Below are 23,983 nucleotides of genomic sequence, written 5' to 3' on the forward strand. Positions count from 1 at the left end.
GAGTTATCCAGTATTGTATCACTGTAGTATCACCCTTCTAAGCTGTAACACAATGACAGGATGAGTCACACACGTGTGCGTGTGTCTGTCTCACTCGCTCTCTTACACTGTGTACCCTAGGTTTCTCTTCTCCCTCTCTCTCTCTCGGTATGTCTCACTACCTCAATCTCTCTCTCTTTCTCAGCTGGGCTCCTGCATTTCCATAATCTGAGCCAGTGTATTGTAGGCCTCCAGGGTTTGTCTTTCCCTATGGACTTGTTTGGCGCCCGTGAAATCTGACGAAGAATTCTCACCGCCATTAGCCAAGTCTGCTGTACTGTGTTAAAGACAGAGAGAGAGACAGATCACACAGTCCACTTTGCTGAGCCAAACCAAGCTCTACTAAGCTGGCCTGGTTACGCATCCACCAGTTGCTGGAAAATACAATATCCAAGCCAACACAGTTCGGTCTGGTTCAGTACGATAGTGTAAAATGGGTACCAGTTTACTGGGTTGATCATTGATCCCATAGCACAAAGGGCCCAGTAGGACCCTGAAGACCAGAGGAGTGAGCAAAACAATATTGATCTGCATTTAATGGAAATTAAGCTCTCCTGTGCATGCTAACTGCTAACTCTGTGAGGCTACCCTCATTCACTCTGACTGGGGTAAATGTCAGTGGGCCCATGAGTCACAGATTGGTCTCCCTCATACAATTAGAATGAATAGAAGTACCAGTCCACCCATTATGGCATAATTCATTTACTTGAACGGGACCCCGTTCTACTAATTCTATGGTCTACCTAACACTTACCTCACAGTGCGAGCAATACACGCAGAAGTGAGGTATTTTCTGAGCAAAAAGTGTGGATAATCAGTCTAAGGTAGATGTGGTGATGGCTGGTTGTCAGGTCGTTTTCTTACGTAAGGAAAGAGTTCTGCCCTAAATGCATTATGTACACCTCTCAGACTGTGACAACTCATTGATTGGTATCTTGTTCACCACTGGTGTGCAGAACTGGGTGTACATACTATTCAAAATCTTTCGAATCCGTTAAGAATTTGCTTTAGACTGCCTGGAGTACCAGGTGGGCAGAGTTTGAACTTTTGGGACTTGTCTAATGGGTTCCATTCAACAGGCAAGCTCAATAGAACACAGCTGAAGTATTTGAAATGTTTTGAACAGTATTTGAATCCAGGTGTGCTAATGTGCACCAGGAGGATCAGCATGTTATCTTTCCACTGGGGTGACCTGCAGACAGCGAGTTGAGTGACTACACAACAAACTAATTCCACAGAAACAGGTTTTTCCACTAGCAGCAGCACCAGGTCTAAACAAACTGCAGACACAAATCATGGTCTATATGTGCAGTCAAATATATTGGCACCCTTGCACAATTCACAATTTCTTCTAAAATAATTAGACATTTAAATACATGTAATAAAAAGCTGTTGCACAGGACCAACAGCAAAAAAACTCTATTGAAATCGAGATTTTTCACAAAGTCAAAAAAAATGGCCTGAACTATAAAAAAAATCTGATTAATATGTCAAGAGCCAAGTGATCTTGTTTACTGTGTAATTTATCTCACCTGTGAAAATGTTTAGGTGCTTACAGGGTAAAAAAAATAACTATTCAACCAGAACAGAACATTCTGCTCCGTTGCACTCCGTTAAAAAAGGGCAAGGGTGCCAATAAATTTGACTGTCTGTACTCTAGTACTACCACAGACTACTATGTACATTCTGTAGTTCCTCTTACGGTTCCTAAGTAGTGTGTAGCAACTGTTGCTACCATATGCGCCTGCCAGTGCAACAAGGATGAGTAAGTGAGTTGAAGGAAAGGTCAGTACAGAATGAGGGTGAGATTAATATACTTATATCTAAATACATATTCTATATAGACTACTCCATAGTGCTTAAAACGCTCTACAGACTAAGCCCTGTCTAAGCGGGGGGGGTATTAAGCTATATGGAAAGGTTTTAAAGAAAGTCATACCAAGGATCGTTTAGCTATTTTATTTTGAATTGTAAGACCCCTTGGACTATATATATATATACATAAAAAAGAATTATTTGATAAAACACTGGGGGACCATCAGACGAGTCTTGTGAGGCTTCATACATGTACAGTGGGGCAAAAAAGTATTTAGTCAGCCACCAATTGTGCAAGTTCTCCCACTTAAAAAGATGAGAGAGGCCTGTAATTTTCATCATAGGTACACTTCAACGATGACAGACAAAATGAGAAAAAAAATCCAGAAAATCACATTGTAGGATTTTTAATTAATTTATTTGCAAATTATGGTGGAAAATATGTATTTGGTCAATAACAAAATTTTATCTCAATACTTTGTTATATACCCTTTGTTGGCAATGACAGAGGTCAAACGTTTTCTGTAAGTCTTCACAAGGTTTTCACACACTGTTGCTGGTATTTTGGCCCATTCCTCCATGCAGATCTCCTCCAGAGCAGTGATGTTTTGGGGCTGTTGCTGGGCAACACGGACTTTCAACTTCCTCCAAAGATTTTCTATGGGTTTGAGATCTGGAGACTGGCTAGGCCACTCCAGGATCTTGAAATGCTTCTTACGAAGCCACTCCTTCGTTGCCCGGGCGGTGTGTTTGGGATCATTGTCATGCTGAAAGACCCAACCACGTTTCATCTTCAATGCCCTTGCTGATGGTAGGCTTTGTTACTTTGGTCCCAGCTCTCTGCAGGTCATTCACTAGGTCCCCCCGTGTGGTTCTGGGATTTTTGCTCACCATTCTTGTGATCATTTTGACCCCACGGGGTGAGATCTTGCGTGGAGCCCCAGATCGAGGGAGATTATCAGTGGTCTTGTATGTCTTCCATTTCCTAATAATTGCTCCCACAGTTGATTTCTTCAAACCAGGTCTGTGAGAGCCAGAAATCCTGCTTGTTTGTAGGTGACCAAATACTTATTTTCCACCATAATTTGCAAATAAATTCATTAAAAATCCTACCATGTGATTTTCTGGATTTTTTTTCTCATTTTGTCTGTCATCGTTGAAGTGTACCTATGATGAAAATTACAGGCCTCTCTCATCTTTTTAAGTGGGAGAACTTGAACAATTGGTGGCTGACTAAATACTTTTTTGCCCCACTGTATGTATGTGTTCGTGAGAGTCTCACCTTTCCACAGAGGGGTCATATTAGTGTGTAGCCCAAACTGTGCGGATGCTACAGACGATTTTGTTAGAAGACAGATTTTCGGGATGGTCTGAAAAACACCACTCCAGCTCGGTCACCTTTCATTGTAGATGCAGAAGTGCAACATAGGCGGATGCATCCAATGCAAAAACAAATCACAGATTTTTAATGGGGATGTTTTTATTATGCTAATTAGATTTCCACTGGGCGAGGATATAGACTCTAAGGGGTTAGGTTAATGTTATTACTAATGTGTCACGCCCTGGCCATAGAGAGGCTTTTATTCTCTATTTTGGTTAAGCCAGGGTGTGACTAGGGTGGGCATTCTATGTTCCTTTTTCTATGTTTTTCTATTTCTTTGTTTTTGGCAGGGTATGGTTCTCAATCAGGGACAGCCGTCTATCGTTGTCTCTGATTGAGAACCATACTTAGGTAGCTCTTGCCCACATGGGTTTTGTGGGTAGTTGAACACCTCCCAGCTGCACACTGCACTGAGGATAAGAAACTCTGTCACCACTGATAAATCCACTATAATTGAGAATTTCAATAAGCATTTTTCTACGGCTGGCCATGCTTTACACCTGGCTACCCCTACCCCGGTCAACTGCACCCCCCAAAACAACTCGCCGAGCCTTACCCACTTCTCCTTCTCCCAAATCCAGTCAGCTGACATTTTGAAAGAGCTGCAAAATCTGGACCCCTACAAATCAGCTGGGCTAGACAATCCAGACCCTTTCTTTCTAAATTTATCTGCCGAAATTGTTGCAACCCCTATTACTAGCATGTTCAACCTCTCTTTCGTGTAGTCTGAGATTCCCAAAGATTGGAAAGCAGCTGCGGTCATCCCCGTCTTCAAAGGGGGGACACTCTTGACCCAAACTGCTAAAGGCCTATATCTATCCTACCCTGCCTTTCTATGGTCATCGAAAGCCAAGTCAACAAACAGATTACCGACCATTTCAAATCCCACCGCACCTTCTATGCTATGCAATCTGGTTTCAGAGCTGGTCATGGGTGCACCTCAGCCACGCTCAAGGTCCTAAACGATATCTTACTCGACATCGATAAGAAACAATACTGTGCAGCCGTATTCATTGACCTGGCCAAGGCAGTCTCTATGGGGGTGACACAGGGTTCAATTCTCTCTTCTCTGTATACATCAATGATGTGGCTCCTGCTGCTGGTGAGTCTCTGATCCACCTCTACGCAGATGACACCATTCTGTATACTTCTGGCCCTTCTTTGGACACTGTGTTAACAACCCTCCAGATGAGCTTTAATGCCATACAACTCTCCTTCCATGGCCTCTAACTGCTCTTAAATACAAGTAAAACTAAATGCATGCTCTTCAACCAATCGCTGCCTGCACCTGCCCGCCCGTCCAGCATCACTACTCTGGATGGTTCTGACTTAGAATATGTGGACAACTACAAATACCTAGGTGTCTGTTTAGACTGTAAACTCTCCATCCAGACTCACATCAAACATCTCCAATCCAAAGTGAAATCTAGAATTGACTTCCTATTTCACAACAAAGCATCCTTCACTCATGCTGCCAAACATACCCTTGTAAAACTGACCATCCTACCAATCCTCGACTTTGGCGATGTCATTTACAAAATATCCTCTAATACCCTACTCAATAAATTGGATGCAGTCTATCACAGTGCCATCCGTTTTGACACCAAATCCCCATATACTACCCACCACTGCGACCTGTATGCTCTCGTTGGCTGGCCCTCGCTTCATACTCGTCGCCAAACCCACTGGCTCCAGGTCATCTACAAGACCCTGCTACGTAAATTCCCCCCTCATCTCAGCTCACTGGTCACAATAGCAGCACCCACCTGTAGCACGCGCTCCAGCAGGTATTTATCTCTGGTCACCCCTAAAACCTCTCCTTCTAGGTCTCTGCTGCCAATGACTGGAACGAACTACAAAAATCTCTGGAACTGGAAACACTTATCTCCCCCACTAGCTTTAAGCACCAGCTGTCAGAGCAGCTCACAGATTACTGCACCTGTACATAGCCCATCTATAATTTAGCCCAAACAACTACCTCTCCCCCTACTGTATATATTTATTTATTTTGCTCATTTGCACCCCATTATTTCTATCTCTACTTTGCACATTCTTCCACAGCAAATCTACCATTCCAGTGTTTTACTTGTTGTAATTGTATTTACTTCGCCACCATGGCCTTTTTGTTGCCTTTACCTCCCTTATCTCACCTCATTTGCTCACATTGTATATAGACTTACTTTTCTACTGTATTATTGACTGTATGTTTGTTTTACTCCATGTGTAACTCTGTACTGTTGTATGTGTCGAACTGCTTTGCTTTATCTTGGCCAGGTCGCAATTGTAAATGAGAACTTGTTCTCAGCTAGCCTACCTGGTTATATAAAGGTGAAATAAAAATAAATAAATAAAAACTTAACTTCATGTCCACTTTCTAACTTCATAAAAGTTGGCCATGTGTACTGTACTCCTGGTTTGGATGTGTCTTGTCTTACCACTGTTACTAGGGACAATGACGCAACAAACAGCCAAGGGGACAGGTGGTCCACTTCATGAGTTATTCCCTCAGAGCTAGTTGGTCTCTGAGCTGTCAGTCTGTCTGAGCGAGGTGTGTGTTCGTGCGCCTATCTGTCCCAGCCACAGTTTGAGCACACGGCGCCAGCCACCAGGCTAGGCAAGACCACAGCAGTCAATACTCAGAAATCCCCACATACACTCACAATGACCAGGACACATGAGAGCCATAGATCTCTATCTATAACCACATTTCCATCCATAGTTTTTATGCAAGTAAAGTCATACCGTATTTAAAATTTTAAAAACCACGATAGCTGACGGAAATAGGGCAAAATAGGTTACGGTTTTAGTCATGTCTTTGGTCACCTATGCATGGGTCAAACAAAAAACAGACTAATGATTGGTTTACAATAGAGCCTCCCACAATGTAGGCGATGGCTGCAGGATGAAGTTGAAGAGCAACTGCAGAAACTTGCAGTCGACTGCAGTGAAAACTTCATTTATTTTTTTATTACCTTTATTTAACCAGGTAGGCTAGTTGAGAACAAGTTCTCATTTGCAACTGCGACCTGGCCAAGATAAAGCATAGCAGTGTGAACAGACAACACAGAGTTACACATGGAGTAAACAATTAACAAGTCAATAACACAGTAGAAAAAAGGGGGGAGTCTATATACAATGTGTGCAAAAGGCATGAGGTAGGCGAATAATTACAATTTTGCAGATTAACACTGGAGTGATAAATGATCAGATGGTCATGTACAGGTAGAGATATTGGTGTGCAAAAGAGCAGAAAAGTAAATAAATAAAACAGTATGGGGATGAGGTAGGTGAAAATGGGTGGGCTATTTACCAATAGACTATGTACAGCTGCAGCGATCGGTTAGCTGCTCAGATAGCAGATGTTTGAAGTTGGTGAGGGAGATAAAAGTCTCCAACTTCAGCGATTTTTGCAATTCGCCCAGTCACAGGCAGCAGAGTACTGGAACGAAAGGCGGCCGAATGAGGTGTTGGCTTTAGGGATGATCAATGAGATACACCTGCTGGAGCGCGTGCTACGGATGGGTGTTGCCATCGTGACCAGTGAACTGAGATAAGGCGGAGCTTTACCTAGCATGGACTTGTAGATGACCTGGAGCCAGTGGGTCTGGCGACGAATATGTAGCGAGGGCCAGCCGACTAGAGCATACAAGTCGCAGTGGTGGGTGGTATAAGGTGCTTTAGTGACAAAACGGATGGCACTGTGATAGACTGCATCCAGTTTGCCGAGTAGAGTGTTGGAAGCCATTTTGTAGATGACATCGCCGAGTCGAGGATCGGTAGGATAGTCAGTTTTACTAGGGTAAGCTTGGCGGCGTGAGTGAAGGAGGCTTTGTTGCGAATAGAAAGCCGACTCTTGATTTGATTTTCGATTGGAGATGTTTGATATGAGTCTGGAAGGAGAGTTTGCAGTCTAGCCAGACACCTAGGTACTTATAGATGTCCACATATTCAAGGTCGGAACCATCCAGGGTGGTGATGCTAGTCGGGCATGCGGGTGCAGGCAGCGATCGGTTGAAAAGCATGCATTTGGTTTTACTAGCGTTTAAGAGCAGTTGGAGGCCACGGAAGGAGTGTTGTATGGCATTGAAGCTTGTTTGGAGGTTAGATAGCACAGTGTCCAATGACGGGCCGAAAGTATATAGAATGGTGTCGTCTGCGTAGAGGTGGATCAGGGAATCGCCCGCAGCAAGAGCAACATCATTGATATATACAGAGAAAAGAGTCGGCCCGAGAATTGAACCCTGTGGCACCCCCATAGAGACTGCCAGAGGACCGGACAGCATGCCCTCCGATTTGACACACTGAACTCTGTCTGCAAAGTAATTGGTGAACCAGGCAAGGCAGTCATCCGAAAAACCGAGACTACTGAGTCTGCCGATAAGAATATGGTGATTGACAGAGTCGAAGGCCTTGGCAAGGTCGATGAAGACGACCTTAGATAACATGATTTTTGTCCATTTCATGCAGTCGACATGTACTCTAGGCACAAGTTGGACTATTTTTTATCTCCATAATGCAACACTCTTTGAAAAGTAAAATTGTATAAATGCCGACAGATCATTTGGTCATTCGACATGGTGGGATCTTTTTGTGTCGGTATTATGCGAGAAATGGCAGTGGAAACACTTTATGTGCAAATATTGATATAATAACCATCATATCGAAGTAAACTTAGAGTCACGCAATGATATGGTGTGGTCCTCCAACTACGACTCAGGAAACCATGCAGCTAATAGGCTACAGATGAAATAAATGATGAGAATCACAGGGTGGTGAAAGTGCACAGTAATGAGCTTGAAGCGCCTTTCCAATAAATATTGAGGGTCTTATTCTGGTGTCATGATGATCGATGCTTGACAAATACAAGTATTCTCCATAATAATCTCATTATGTAGGCTAGCCTAACCATACAGTCTACCCACACTTTATCTGCAAGCTGTTGACTAGAGCGCACGTGCCAAGAATTTAACACAACAGTTTGAGAAAAGTTTCAGAACAGTTGAAAATGCAATAATGGAAACGCATTGAACTTTAGATTTTATTCAGTACATGAAAACGTACGCAGAAGAGTACATTTTGTGTGCACTACGTCATCACGCACTGATTTTTATACGCAACAATCTATTCTTGCTTGCAGATATTCTAAAGCTCTGTTAAGCTAGATGGGGAGAGGTGGTGAACAGCAATCTTCAAGTCTTTCCACAGATTTTCAATGAGATTCAAGTCTGGGCTTTGGCTGGGCAACTCAAGGACTTTCACATTCCTGTTCTGAAGCCATTCCAGCATTGCTTTGATTGTATGCTTGGGGTCATTGTCATGTTGGAACTCTTTGCACTTTGAAGCATACCAGTCTCCCAGTCGCTGCCGCTGTAAATCATTCCCATAGCATGATGCTGCCACCACCATGCTTCACAGTAGGGACGGCGTTAAGACGGGTGATGAGCAGTGCCTGGTTTTCTCTGGACATATAACTTTGCATTCAGGCCGAAGAGTTACATTTATGTCTCATCAGATCACAATCTTTTGCCTTATGATCTCAGTCTTTCACATGCTTTTTTTACAAACTCCAGGCATGCTATCAGATGTGGCTCCCGTCTGTCCATTTTAACATAAATCCCAGATTGGTGAAGTGTTGCAGAGACTGTTGTCCTTCTGGCAGTTTCTCCCATCTCAGCCAAGGAACACCTGAGATCTCAGGGATGATCAAAGGAAATTGGATGCACCTGAGCTCAATTTGTAGTGTAGAGGCAAAGGGGTGTGAATACTAATGTTAATGAGATTTCTGCATTTCATTTTCTAAAAACATGTTTTCACTGTTGTTATGGGGTATTGTGGGTAGATGGTGAGATAAAAATTATATTCTATCCATTTTGAATTTTTTCTGAAGGCGTATATATACACTACCTGATCAGAAATATATTGGTAATGTTGTAAATGACTACTGTAGCTGGAAATGGCAGATTTTTTGTGGAATATCTACATAGGCGTACAGAGGCCCATTATCAGCGATTTCTCGCATGGAATAATAGCCTTCATTTCTCAGAACAAGAATAGACTGACGAGTTTCAGAAGAAAGTGCTTTGTTTCTGGCCATTTTGAGGCTGTAATCGAACCCACAGATGCTGATGCTCTAGATACTCAACTAGTCTAAAGGCGGACAGTTTTCAGCTGTGCTAACATAATTGTGAAAGGGTTTTCTAATGATCAATTAGCCTTTTGAAATTATAAATTTGGATTAGCTAACAACGTGCCATTCGAACACAGGAGTGATGGTTGCTGATAATGGGCCTCTGTACGCCTATGTAGATATTCCATTCAAAATCAGCCGTTTCCAGCTACAATTGTCATTTACAACATGAACAATGTCTACACTGTATTTCTGATCAATTTATTTTAAATGGGCAGATTTTCTTTCAAAAACAAGGACATTTCTAATTGACCCCAAACTTTTGAATGGTGGTGTGTATATATATATTTTTTTATTTTTTTTGGGGGGGGGGGGGCTCCTGTAGGTAGCGTTAGTTAGCGCTAGTCGGCAGTACCTGCGCAAAAACTCCGGCATTTTTCATTCTATAACTTGTTCTCCGTCTTTTTTTAAATTTAAATAGTGAGCAAATATGTTTTCAGCTATTTTATTTCCCTGACTGATCAAAAAAAACACTTCTCATGCTCTATTTTGTGTCTGCAGCAGACACATAGTGAACAATATGTTTGGAACATCAAAATATCAAATAACAATAGATATAGAATTGTGAGAATCGCAAGACCTATCGTATTGGCACCCGAGTATGGTGATAATATTGTATTGTGAGGTCCCTGGCAATTCCCAGCACTACTATTTAGTGCACTTGTTTTGACCACAACCCTTGGGCTGCCATTTGGGACACACCCTATGGTTCTGGGACACATGACGGGTGCAGGTGACCTAAAACAATAATAAATTAAATATCCATGACATCATGTGCCATCTTTAATACTGACATGCATGTAGGGCTTAGGTGTGATGTAATGAGATTAAATCAGATGTAGGCCTATAGATGAGGACGGATATGTGTAAGTAAAGGCTTTACCACAGTCACATGCCTCACATTCAGCTTCTTTCTCCCTCCATGCATCTGGTCAGGTCAATATCACTGGTCAGGTCAATATCATTTGGTGAGGAACGCACAGACAAATAGTAGCTATGTAGATATGCCTAAATATCCATTCAAGTTTTACACTTCAAACAATTGTTACCCACAACTATTCAGCGTGTAGCCTTCATTTTGTGGTCTGCATTTGTTGAATGGCACTAAAGTGTCCCGTTTCTGATCTCTCCAATCGCTCTAAAGAGTCCGCCCCCTAGAGAATTGGTATGTCAATTATGATGAAATGTCCATGTATTAGGTTCAGCCAAAGCTTTTCAGCCCATGGCCTTGCTTCTGTGGTCTCCATTACTAGCAACAGTTGTTTTGCATGACAGTAAAGTTTCCTGTTTCTGGTCCCTCCACTCTCTCTAATAAATCGTTTTTTTTCCAGAGCGCCAGAACCTCTGAACCTCAGCTCTTATATGGCCCAAAGTCTGAATGAGGACCTTCTCATCCAGCTCTGTGACTGAGAGAAGACCAAGACTGACATCAAGGGACAGAATAGAATAAGTGTCTCTCTCTTGAGAGCCCGGTCTGCTTTCATCAGTGCCAGCCAGGCCAGGGCTCAGCCAGGGTGAATCGAGATGTAGCCCAGACCGAGCGAGGCAAGCCCAGAACAGAGAACGGGACACAGAGATCTATTGGAAATAATCCTCAGAAGTTCCGTCAGCTCACATCGCATTCTCAGCCGAGCAAGAAATAAAAAGGCCACTCTATGTTAAGGCAGTCTTTGTGGAGAATACAATTGTGTGACACACACACACACAGAGAATGAAAAGATATACGTGCTGTCATTTTTCAAGTGGATGAGTCACACACTCTCCATCTCTGTCACCACCCTCTCCGAGTCTCTTTTTTGTCCCTCCTATCAACCGTCTCTCTCTGCCCCTGATACTTCATGTCCATTTCCAGAGGGAAAATTCAAGTAAGGGGAAAAGCAAAAAACATAGAAGGGGGAGAGAGGTTTGTGTGTGTGTGTGGAGAGAGAGAGAGAGAGAGAGAGAGAGTCTCAGAAGAGGAGAAGAGTTTCCCAGATTAGGGATGTCTGGCCATATGATGCCAAGGGGCCTCCCAGCCTCCCTCCCTCCATCCCTCTGGGCTGGCTAAACTGAATAGGGCTCTACTGTACATTCACAAAATCACTGGTGGTAAATACAGACAGAGGCTGACTGGCAGATTGTTCCCCAGAGAGAGTGAACAATTGTGCACACTACTATCATTCACCACTGACTCAAAGGGAGTACGTACAATCATCATCACGCTCATTTTTTTTCAATTTGAATAAAGTAACATAAAACCTTTTAGATATTATTTACTTTATGTACCTCAAGAATGTCGTAGAACTAGTGGAAGGAGCGCTACAGCAGTGTCCTCCCTCCCTCCCACCACTAGAGCTCATGTCCCTGTCATTGATTGCTCATGAGACTGGAACTTATTCCCATGGATGGGATGGAGAAAGGGAGAGAAACCCTGTCCGCACCAAATGGCACCCTATATAGGGACACAGGCACAGTCCCTGCCAGACATTCCCCCGGGCCTGTTAACACCCATGCATGGCCAGTCCAGTCCCTACAGCCCCAGGCCAGTTCACAGTCTATCAGGAGGCCATGATCACCAGACCAGGCTGGCCAGCCACCCTTCTCTGCCAAAACCAATCAGGCAGCGAGTCTCACACAGCCAACCACTGAGCCCACAGACACACACTCCCTGGATCCCAAATCGACCCCCAGCCCCTACCCCCATAGGCACGTGGAGATCTGACAGGATTGGATAGGTGTCTGCAATGCAATCTGGCAGCAATCAGAAGGTAAATTGAAGCTTTATATTTCCAGAATACAGTTCTTCATCTATCCCATCCTCCCAGATCTCCACAAGTACCTAGGGGGTAGGCGCTAGTGGTTGAATCAATGATGTACAGTGCCTTCAGAAAGTATTCATACCCTTTGACTTATTCCACATTTTGTTGTGTTACAGCCCGAATTCAAAATGAATGTAATATTTGTTTTCTTACCCAACTACACACTATACCCCATAATGATAAAGTGTAAACTAATTGAAAATGAAATACCTAATTTACATAAGTATTCACACTTCTGAGTCAATACTTTGCAGAAGCACCTTTGGCAGCGATTACAGCTTTGAGTCGGCTTGGGTATGTCTGTATCAGCATTGCACATCTGGATTCGGGGATTTTCTCCCATTCTTCCTTGCAGATTTTCTCAAGCTTTGTTAAGTTAGATGGGGAGTGGCGGTGAACAGCAATCTTCAAGTCTTTCCACATACTTTCAATGGTATTCAAGTCTGGGCTTTGGCTGGGCCACTCAAGGACTTTCACATTCTTGTCCTGAAGCCATTCCAGCACTGCTTTGGCTATATGCTTGGGGTCATTGTCCTGTTGGAACATAAATCTTCGTCCCAGTCTAGTTGTTTGCACTCTGAAGCAGGTTCTCAACAAGAATTTGCCTGTATTTGGCTCCATTCAAAGTTCTCTCTATCCTTACCAGTCTCCCAGTCCCTGCTGCTGAAAAGCATCCCCACAGCATGATGCTGCCACCACCATGCTTCACGGTGGGGATGGTGTTAGACGGGTGATGAGTTGTGCTTGGTTCTCCAGACATCGCGCTTTGCATTCAGGCCAAAGAGTTAAACATTTTGTCTCTTCAAACCACAGAATCTTTTACTTTATGCTCTTAGTCTTTTACCTGCCTTTTTGCAAATTCCAGGGGTGCTGTTATGTGCCTTTTTCTCAGGAGTCGCTTCTGTCTGGCCACTATCCCGTAAAGTCCAGATTGGTGAAGTGTTGTAGAGACTATTGTCCTTCTGGCAGGTTCTTCCATCTCAGCCAAGGAACTCTCTAGTACTGTCAGAGTGGTCATTGGGTTCTTGATCACCTCCCTGACTAAGCCCGGTTGCTTAGTTTGGTCGGACGACCAACTAGGCAGAGTCTGGGTAGTTCCATATTTTTTCAATTTTCCAATGATGGAGACCACTGTGCTATTGGAAAGGTTCAACACACTAGAAATAGTTGTATACCCTTCCCCAGATATATTCCTCATCACAATCTTGGAGATCTACGGACAGTTCCTTGAACTTAATGGTATAGTTTCTGCTCTGACATGCACGGTCAACTGTGGGACCTTATATAGACAGGTGTGTATCTTTCTAAATAATGTCCAGACAATTGAATTGGCCACAGGTGGACTCCAATCAAGTTGTAGTGACATCTTAGGGAGAATGACAGGAAAATGGATGCAACCTGAGCTCAATTTGGAGTGTCATTTCTTCCCCTTCTAAAAGCATGTTTTCAGGTCATTAATATGGGGTACTGTTTGTAGATGCGTGAGAAAAAAAACATATTTAATCCATTTTGAATTCAGGCTGTAACAACAAAATATGGAAAACGTCAAGGGGTATGAATACTTTCTGAAGGCACTGTATATAAAACACTAGATTGCTGATGCTATTTTTTGGCCATTGAGAACCGGTCAGACATATTGGCACTCCCCAGTAAAAGCAGTCCTCCATAGGAATGAATGGAATTCTACAGTGCTTCAAGGACAAAATCAAATCAAAAGTTGTTGTTTTTTTGTAGTGGGGACAGTAACATTAGTCATCAAAATGTTTTTAAGATAAATGTTTTTGAATGTTACTGTTTATCTCACTTAATAGAATTTAAAAGTATGCATTAAAGTGTCTGTAATAGAATAAACGTCACCAAAAAAATGATGTAGACATCAATAAATGCATTTCTATAGCTTCCAAAATATATTTTTAGCAATGATGGCGGAGTGCCAACATGGAGGCTTCAACATAGTGTACATATAGTGTCAACTAGTGTACATATAAATGATTGAGTTGAATGCTAAAGGGTCGATTTGGGATTCAGTGTCTGTCTAGGGAGGGAGTGGGGAGTGGACAAGCAGAGCACCAGACCACTGAACCAGTAGTAAACTGTGCCATGTCAATACGGTCCCATTCAGGGTGGTTGTATCTACAGATTAAGGATCTTACATTTGAGCCAATTTACTAGAGCAGGAAAAGAATCCTGCAGCAACAGGAAATGTCAATTATTATGTGGATTATAATCAAATGTACATTTTTGTAGGGGTTGATACATTTTTCATTAGGGCAAATCGAGTCAGACATTTCAAAGTGGAAATTACTAACTTCAGAAGCCTTTTTAAAACAAATACAATACCAGTTTGAATTTCCTGCTTTCCAGGAACATTCTCAGCAACAAAAGAGTGATCAAATTAGGATCCCACGTCTGTATCATACTACACTGAATACCAAATGGCACCCTATTCCCTATTTAGTGCAGTCGTGATTTTAAATGGTACTGATCTAATGGGCATGTCAATAACTTGTCATACCAAATAGTATCATAACTATAAATCGATATGTTTTGATAGACTCTGTGTAGAGCAGAAGCTACTGCTACTGGCAATTTGTCAAGAACTCTTTATCTGAAGTGTTTGCTTATGGACTGTTTATAAAGTAATGTCAACAATTTGACATGACTTGTTCATGTATTTATCAACATTAGTAAGTAAAGTTTAGCAAACTATGTAATAACGTTTATAGGCAGTTTATATGCAATAATCATTCATAATGACAAAATAATGCATAAATCTAGTAAGAAAAAAAAGTTTGGGTCAATCTCTTCCTCTATTTTCAAGCAATGGATATTCAGTTATGTTCCTTTGTCAAGTCCATTGGACTATCAGAATCCTCCCCAACGCCCCCATCCGCAAAATATTCCCCCACCCCTTACACAAAGCCACAATGGCATCCTTGTCTCAGTGAATTGAGGCTTGAATATGAATGCTACTGTATTATATTATGATATTCCTGCAAAACACAGCTAAACAGGCTCATTCAATCCAAATGACCTTCTACAAACTCCAAAGGAGCTTCTGATCGTAGCACATACAGCTTCATTACAAATAACATTTTAAGGCGGCCAACACTTCACTATCCCATCTACTTTTAGTAAGGCACCTTTGACACCACACCATGGGAGAATGGTCAAAGGAGTGTGGGTGAGTGTATGCGTGAAATATAGAGTCCGTACACAGTTTATCCTATATTAATGCAGAGGGAAGAAACAGTAGGTTGCTTCAAGCCATGGATAGTCGTGGGTAGTGGGGCCTGATTGTAAGAGGATAAATAGGGGGCCCTGGCTGAGAAGGAAGAGGTGGAGTGATTTTGGATCTTTCTTCTCATGCCAAAAGTGTGTTCCCTGAAAAGCTCATTGAAGTTTAGCTACACTCTATCTAGCAAGAATTTGGATTGAGCAAGACCTCATGCATGGTCATGCATTGTTTTAAAAAAAAGGTTAAACGTACAGTGGCAAGAAAAGGTATGCGGAGCCTTTGGAATCTTTTAATTTTATTTGAACAGGCAAGTCAGTTAAGAACAAATTCTTATTTTCAATGACGGCCTAGGAACAGTGGGTTAACTGCCTGTTCAGGGGCAGAACGACAGATTTGTACCTTGTTGGCTCGGGGTTTGAACTTGCAACCTTCCGGTTACTAGTCCAGCGCTCTAACCACTAGGCTACCCTGCCGCTCCGGGGTTTATATGCATAAACTGGTCATCAAATTTGATCGGATCTTCATCTAAGTCACAACAATAGACAAGCATATAGTCTGCTTAAACTAATAACACACAAATTATTGTATTTTTCTTGTCTATATTGAATACATCATTTAAACATTCACAGTGTAGGTTGGAAGAAGTATGTGAACCTCCGGGTTAATTGGAGTCAGGTGTCACGTTCTGACCTTAGTTCCGTTGTTTTCTCTTTTTGTCTATGTTAGTTTGTCTATGATTTTCTATTTCTGTGTTTGGCCTGGTATGGTTCTCAATCAGAGGCAGCTGTCAATCGTTGTCCCTGATTGAGAACCATATTTAGGTAGCCTGTTTTCCGTTGTGTTTTGTGGGTGGTTATTTTCGGTTTAGTGTTGTGTTGCACCTTACAGGACTGTTCGTTGGTTGTTTATTGTTTTGTTTTCAGTGTTCATCAAAATATTTAAAATATGAACACTTACCACGCTGCACCTTGGTCCTCCTCTCCTTCCCCAGTCGACAAGCGTTACATCAGGAGTCAGCGAACATGGAGTCCAATCAATGAGACGAGATTGGAGACGTTGGTTAAGAGCATACTTTTTTTTTAAACTCACAAACTTTGAGTTTGCTATTCACAAGAAGCACTGCCTGATGTGCACCATGCCTCGAACAAAAGAGATCTCAGTAGACCTAAGATTAAGAATTGTTGACTTGCATAAAGCTGGAAAGGGTTACAAAAGTATCTCTAAAAGCCTTGATGTTCACAAATTGTCTATAAATGGAGAAAGTTCAGCACTGGAGTGGCCGTCCTGCAAAGATGACTGCAAGAGGACAGCGCAGAATGCTTAATGAGGTTAAGAAGAATCCTAGAGTGTCAGCTAAAGACATGCTAATGGCTCTGTTGAGTCTACGATACGTAAAACACTAAACAAGAATGGTGTTCATAAGAAGACACCATGGAAGAAGCCACTGTTGTCCAGAAAAAACATTGCTGCACATCTTATAAGTTTGCAAAAGTGCACCTGGATGTTCTGTGCTACTGGCAAAATATTCTGTGGACAGATGAAACTACAGTTGAGTTGTTTGGAAGGAACACACAACACCATGTGTGGAGAAAAAAGCCACAGCACACCAACATCAAAACCTCATCCCAACTGTAAAGTATGGTGGAGGGAGCATCATGGTTTGGGGCTGCTTTGCTGCCTCAGGGCCTGGACAGCTTGCTATCATCGACAGAAATATTAATTCCCAAGTTTACCAAGACATTTTGCAGGAGATTGTTAGGCTACCTGTCCGCCAATTGAAGCTCAACAGAAGTTGGGTGATGCAACAGGACAACAACCCAAAACACAGAAGTAAATCAACAACAGAATGGCTTCATCAGAAGAAAATACACCTTCTGGAGTGGCCCAGTCAGAGTCCTGACTTCAACCTGATTGAGATGCTGTGGCATGACCTCAAGACAGCAGTTCACACCAGGCATCCCAGGAATATTGCCGAAACAGTTTTGTAAAGAGGAATGGTCCAAAATTCCTCCTGACCGTAGTGCAGGTGTGATCCGCAACTACAGAAAACATTTGGTTGAGGTTATTGCTTCCAAAGGAGGGTCAACCAGTTATTAAATCCAAGGGTTCACACGCGGTGTGTTCAATAAAGACATGAAAACATAGAATTGTTTGTGTGTTATTAGTTTAAGCAGACTATGTTTGTCTACTGTTGCAACTTAGATGAAGATCAGATCAAATTGTATGACCAATTTATGGAGAAATCCAGGTATGAGTTCACATACTTTTTCTTGCCACTGTATATATTTTTTACGTACAGTTACATGAGCCGAGCCCTATTCTACATACCTGGTTTGTGGCGTAATTTTGGTCAAATGAGTTTAACTCGGGATAACGGGTACCCTGAAAATGGCTCACCTTTTAGCCAGATAAATATCTATGGCACCGAATCCTTCAGAACTCCATTTAATCCTGAATGAAGAGTCTGAGTCGCAAGTTGAGGACCAATGAAATCAGATTCCGTCCCTATCGCAAAGATTGCGCCATCATCCCCTTCATTTAAATAGAACGGACTAAATATTTTATCAATCAAATGTTTTTTTTTTTGCGTGTTAGAAAATAGTAGTTATTAAAATACCTATCACATTACACATTCAGTAATGACAGAATGCAATTGAAACTTCAAGCACAGTATAACTTTTATATGACTTACTAAAATTATTCTAGTGATAGGAGTGGGGAAAAAAAGGTGTTTGTGCATTGATAAGCACACCAAGGTCGGCATTAACGATAAGCAATAAAATAAAGATTACACTTCTAAAAGCCTATTTCACACCATAGCCTGCTGAATTTGCAAGATAAGTTTCATTTTGATTTTGGCACAAATGAAAATGTGGCACTGTCTCGCCCATGGATTGATGCTTCTCAATGAAGATTTCAGCGTTCGACTAGCCACGTGCGACATGCACGCGCAGTTAAAAGCTTGCTAGAGTTAGCAGCAGGGGGACAAGCAATATCCACAGTCATAATACAGTTGATGCCTGGGCAGGAATGTGAAGCTTACTGATGCAGGATAGCTCTAGAAAACCCTCTGTAGGTCTAGCTTGAATCAAAGTATACCCCTCCAGTCTTCAAGCTATTCTCAATAAAGCAATTTTCAACCAATGCACAGACAAAGATGATTATTGTCATCAAAATCATACAAAACTTGCTGAATAGAGTGTAAAGCCATGTAACATCAACACTTTCCTACATTACTGTAAGTGTGCAAATGGCAAGTAAATTTCCCCATGACTCATAATAAAGTTAGACTGTGTATCAAAATGGCCACCAGCTGAATAAGATTAATTGCATTGTATTAAAAAGTGTTGATTGTATAATCCTACCCGTTTCCAATAAAGTTGTATGGGATCATATCATGTTGACTGTAGAGCCCTACCTGTTTCCATAGGAAAACATCATCCTGGTTGAGTTGCCATGCGGTGATGAGGTGTATGGTAGACAGTACCCCTCCACTCAGCACTGCAGCTCTCATCCTCACTGGCAACAGCGTATAGATTATGTATATAAAGAACACAGACCACCAGATCCCCTCAGAAGCGCTTCGGGGGGCAACCATCAACACCCCAAACACCTGGACCACCAGCAGCACCCCGATCACCAAGTAGCTGACGATCCACATGTAGTCCTGGTGGAAGCCGTTCCTGTTACACACCACCATCATGGACAGGAAGAGGGCCATGGCCACGGAGAGCACCGAGGCGTAGGCTACGTCGGGTGGAGCGTGGACACAGTGGAAGGCTAGCATGACGCCGCAGACTATGACAAGGACACCCATCAGCATAGTCAGAGAGCTCTGGTTGAGCCTGAAGAAGTAGCGCTGGTACAGACGTTCCAGTTTCGCCGATGTGAACTTCTTCGACTGGAACACTCGTACGACGCGCATCCAGCACTCCGCGGCTGTGAAGGCATTGCATGTTCCTCCGTCCTCCCCCGTTCCTTCCCCCAAATCCTCCTCCCCTGGACCTTTCCTCCCTGTCAGGTCTCCGTCATCGAACCCCAGATCCACGGCCTTCAACCCCAGGTCTCCCGCCGCCCCGGTCCGTTTCCCATAGTGGTCCTCCTGCCAGCCACAGCGCATCCCAAAGTTACCCCCTCCGCTGGGGCCGGACCCCCCTCCTCCACGGTGGTAGTGCTGGGGGGTGGGAGGGGTGGGATCCAGGTCCTCAGCGTCCCGCAGGCAGCTCATGCAGCGGGGCTTGCAGAGAGATGACCCTGAGCAACCGTTCTTCCGCTTGTTGGACTTTCTGCCATTGCGCTCCCCCCACGCGGTCTTTCGTTCGTCCACTTTGGCTACGAAGAAGCCTCGGACCCACGACATCCTACTGGGTGGGAGATAGCAGGGACAGATAGACAGGGTTAGACCAAGAGACCTCAGTACAAGGTCAGAGACAGACTGGGGTTACCAGGACTACAATAACACACAGTTAGGGACGGACATGAAATAACACTGTTTTTTTATCATGGTTTCAATATGGTTGACATTGGATCAAATTATAAAGTAGAAACAAACACAGGGCTCAACTGTTTATCATTCAGTTAATTCCTAGCATCTTCATACACATCCATAGTACAGCTTCTGTAAAATCAGTAGATATACTTGACTCCGTAAAAGAGCATAAGTCCTCCTATGCTTCTTACAAAGTAAAAAGATGAATGCAAGGTCTGACAGTCCGGTCCCCTCACCTGTGTAGGCTTTGTGGTGTGTGCCAACGCTGCGATCCTCAGCCAGGCTACTCATTTATCCCACTGGTCCCAGATCAGATCACACAAGGACTGGACAAGGACACATTGGAGGAGTGTGTCTGCCTTGGAGTGGCCCACTACTGTCAAAGAATTACAGTGTCAAACACCACTCATTTATCACATTTAGGTCACAGGTCCCATCACAACACAGCGGGCTCAAACTGGTCAGACCGGTCAGGGAAAAATAGGATTCAGGAGGTGTGTATGTCTGCCTTGGAGCCGCTCACCACTGTCAAACAACCAATCACAGTGTCTAACATGATTTCCTGAAACACAACATCCATTACTATGCAATTAAAATGAATTTACTAAAGTACAATGTAACATGGTAATCCATGTTATTAGTGTAATTACAACACAGGTATAAGAGCTACTTATTACGAAAGGGTTTTCAGTTGTATGTTGTTCAGTTGTTGACCGTAGCCTAAATGTGAGGATAGCGTGTGCAGCCAGACAATACAGAACTCCAACTCAAAATGTGGCCGTTTGTTTGTTCTAATCAACAACCGATGAGCTAAATTGTCAAAGTACATTTTCTCCCCCAGTCCCCAACCCTACGCTTTGGCAGTTTCACCCAGAGAGACGACCTTCAAATGTCCTTATGTTTTCTTTACTAATATTCAAGTGTGACTGCCCTATCATTGACGTCTTACACTTTTCAGTGCACAATCTTGTATACAGATTAGGGTGTTCACCCACTCTGCCCGGAGTGGGTGAAAACACGCTTTGTTGATGAAATTTTACTTCCTTATGTTATAAAATACTTTTTTTTACCAAGACAAACATGATTATTCCTGTTCTGAATCATTCAGCGGAGTCTTTCTCAAACACTTAATTAACATTATATCGCAAAAGTCAGACTTCGTAAACCTAATACATCCGCTAAAAAGCACTGAGCTCTGTTGACATCGTGGTGCAGGTTTCTCTGAACAACTTTTGAGGATTTCGCATTTTGCGGTTGTCGTCTTCAAAGATCGCAAAAAAAGCTAAAGCATGACGAGCTTAATTAAATGTAAAAGTAAGTTGAGTAAGATATTTACGCGTGTTAACCCTCCCAAGGCTTCTGGCCCAGAAGGCATCCCAAGTCGCATCCTCAGAGCACGCGCAGAGTGTTTACGGACATATTCAATCTCTCACTATCCCAATCTGTTGTTCCCACTTGCTTCAAGAAGTCCACCATTGTTCCTGTACCCAAGAAAGCGAAGGTAACTGAACTGAATGAATATTGTCCTGTAGCACTCATTTCTATAATCATCAAGTGCAGTGAGAGAATAGCTAAGGACCATATCACCTCCATTTTACCTGACACCCTAGACCCATTACAGTTTGCCTGGATAACAGGAATAGCTATGTGAGAATGCTCGAACTACAGCTCAGCCTTCAACACCATAGTGCCCTCAAAGCTCATCACTAACCTCAGGGCCCTGGGTCCGAATCCCTCTCTGTGTAACTGGGTCATTGACATCCTGACTGGCTGACCCCAAGTGGTGAAAGTAGGCAACAACACCTCCCCACGCTGGTCCTCAACACAGGGGCACCACAGGGGTGCGTGCTCAGCCCCCTATAATACTCCCTGTTCAGCCATGACTGTGTGGACACACACGTCTACAACTCAATCATCAAGTTACTGACGACACAAAATTACAGAGAGGAGGTGAGTGCCTTGGCGGAGTGGTGCCAGGACAATAAGCTCTCACTAAATGTGGACTACAGAAGACAGTAGAGAGAGCACACCCCCTACCACATCGACGGGGCCAGAGTGGAGAGGGTCAAAAGCTTGAAGTTCCTCAGCGTGCACATCACTGACTACCTGAAATGGTCCCTTCACACAGACAGTGTGGTGAAGGCGCAACAGCGCCTCTTCAACCTCAGGAGGCTGAAGAAATTAATCTTGGCCCCTAAGACCCTCACAGACTTGTACAGATGCATTATTGAGAGCATCCTGTTGAGCTGTATCACCGCCTGGTACGGAAATTGCACCGTCCACAACAACAGGAATCTCCAGAGGGCGGTCATCCCACCGCATCATCAGGGGCACACCGCCTGCCCTCCAGGACAGCTACAGCACCCTGTATCACAGGAAGGCCAAGAAGAAAAAAGGACCCCCAGCCACCCAGAGACAGTACAGCTGCAGCAAAGCTGGGACTGAGAGACTGATAAACAGCTTCTATCTCCAGGCCATCAGACTGTTAAACAGTCACCACTAGCCGGCCTCCGCCCAGTACCTAAACCTCAGACACTGTCACTAGCCGGATACCACCTGGTACTCCTGCACCATAGAGTGGTCACTTTAATCATGTTTATACTGTTTTACCCACTTTATACAGTGCCTTGCGAAAGTATTCGGCCCCCTTGAACATGTTTGGTGTGTCTCCCAGGTGGCTTGTGGCAAACTTTAAACAACACTTTTTATGGATATCTTTAAGAAATGGCTTTCTTCTTGCCACTCTTCCATAAAGGCCAGATTTGTGCAATATACGACTGATTGTTGTCCTATGGACAGAGTCTCCCACCTCAGCTGTAGATCTCTGCAGTTAATCCAGAGTGATCATGGGCCTCTTGGCTGCATCTCTGATCAGTCTTCTCCTTGTATGAGCTGAAAGTTTAGAGGGACAGCCAGGTCTTGGTAGATTTGCAGTGGTCTGATACTCCTTCCATTTCAATATTATCGCTTGCACAATGCAAGCGATAATCTCCAGGCCATCAGACTGTTAATGGGATGTTTAAAGCTTGGGAAATCTTTTTGTATCCAAATCCAGCTTTAAACTTCTTCACAACAGTATCTCTGACCTGCCTGGTGTGTTCCTTGTTCTTCATGATGCTCTCTGCGCTTTTAACAGACCTCTGAGACTATCACAGTGCAGGTGCATTTATACGGAGACTTGATTACACACAGGTGGATTGTATTTATCATCATTAGTCATTTAGGTCAACATTGGATCATTCAGAGATCCTCACTGAACTTCTGGAGAGAGTTTGCTGCACTGAAAGTAAAGGGGCTGAATAATTTTGCACGCCCAATTTTTCAGTTTTTGATTTGTTAAAAAAGTTTGAAATATCCAATAAATGTTGTTCCACTTCATGATTGTGTCCCACTTGTTGTTGATTCTTCACAAAAAAATACAGTTTTATATCTTTATGTTTGAAGCCTGAAATGTGGCAAAAGGTCGCAAAGTTCAAGGGGGCCGAATACTTTCGCAAGGCACTGTATGTATAAACTGTATTCTAGACATGGCTCATCCTATATAACTACAAGTATACACACTTTTGCAAATTGGATTTGTTCTGATATTTCTTAATTTCTTTATTTTTACTTTTTGGATTAGGTGTGTTTTGTTTTGTATTGCTAAGGTATTACTGCACTGTTGGGAGTTAAAAACAAAAGCATTTCTCTGCACCTGTAAGAACATATGCAAATCTGTGTATGTGACCAATAAACTTTGATTTGATTTGTAATGAAAGCTTGGCTCCGTGCGCCATTGACATTTCACTGAGACACTTGTTTTTGTGAGAAATTGATGAAAAATAACATTAATTTTTAAACATACTACGTCATGTCTCAAAATCTATATCCATCTTACCTCTATATTGTTTTATGTCCTGCGGAGTCAAGAAAAAAAGATGACAAGTTCAACAGGAAAGTGAGCCTGTCTGGTAGCCAGTAGTCTTAATTTTTCACATAATTCAGCCTAGCTGACGCGATGCTACACATTTTTTACCACTTTTTTTCTCTGGCCTCC

General features: G+C 42.9%; 1 protein-coding gene across 1 annotated transcript in view; it reads right to left on the bottom strand.

Annotated features, from left to right (window-relative positions):
• LOC115102673 (adenylate cyclase type 6-like) overlaps positions 1 to 23,983 on the bottom strand; it is an 87,385-nt gene that overhangs the window by 58,532 nt on the left and 4,870 nt on the right. Inside the window, exons 2-3 of the mRNA XM_029622855.2 lie at positions 20,184 to 20,323; positions 18,877 to 19,822 (exon numbers count right to left, since the gene is read on the bottom strand). Coding sequence (XP_029478715.1) covers positions 18,877 to 19,818 — 942 coding nt within the window. The 5' untranslated portion in view covers positions 19,819 to 19,822; positions 20,184 to 20,323. The remainder of the gene's footprint in view (positions 1 to 18,876; positions 19,823 to 20,183; positions 20,324 to 23,983) is intronic.

Source organism: Oncorhynchus nerka, linkage group LG20, assembly GCF_034236695.1.
Source record: "Oncorhynchus nerka isolate Pitt River linkage group LG20, Oner_Uvic_2.0, whole genome shotgun sequence".
NCBI lineage: Eukaryota > Metazoa > Chordata > Actinopteri > Salmoniformes > Salmonidae > Oncorhynchus > Oncorhynchus nerka.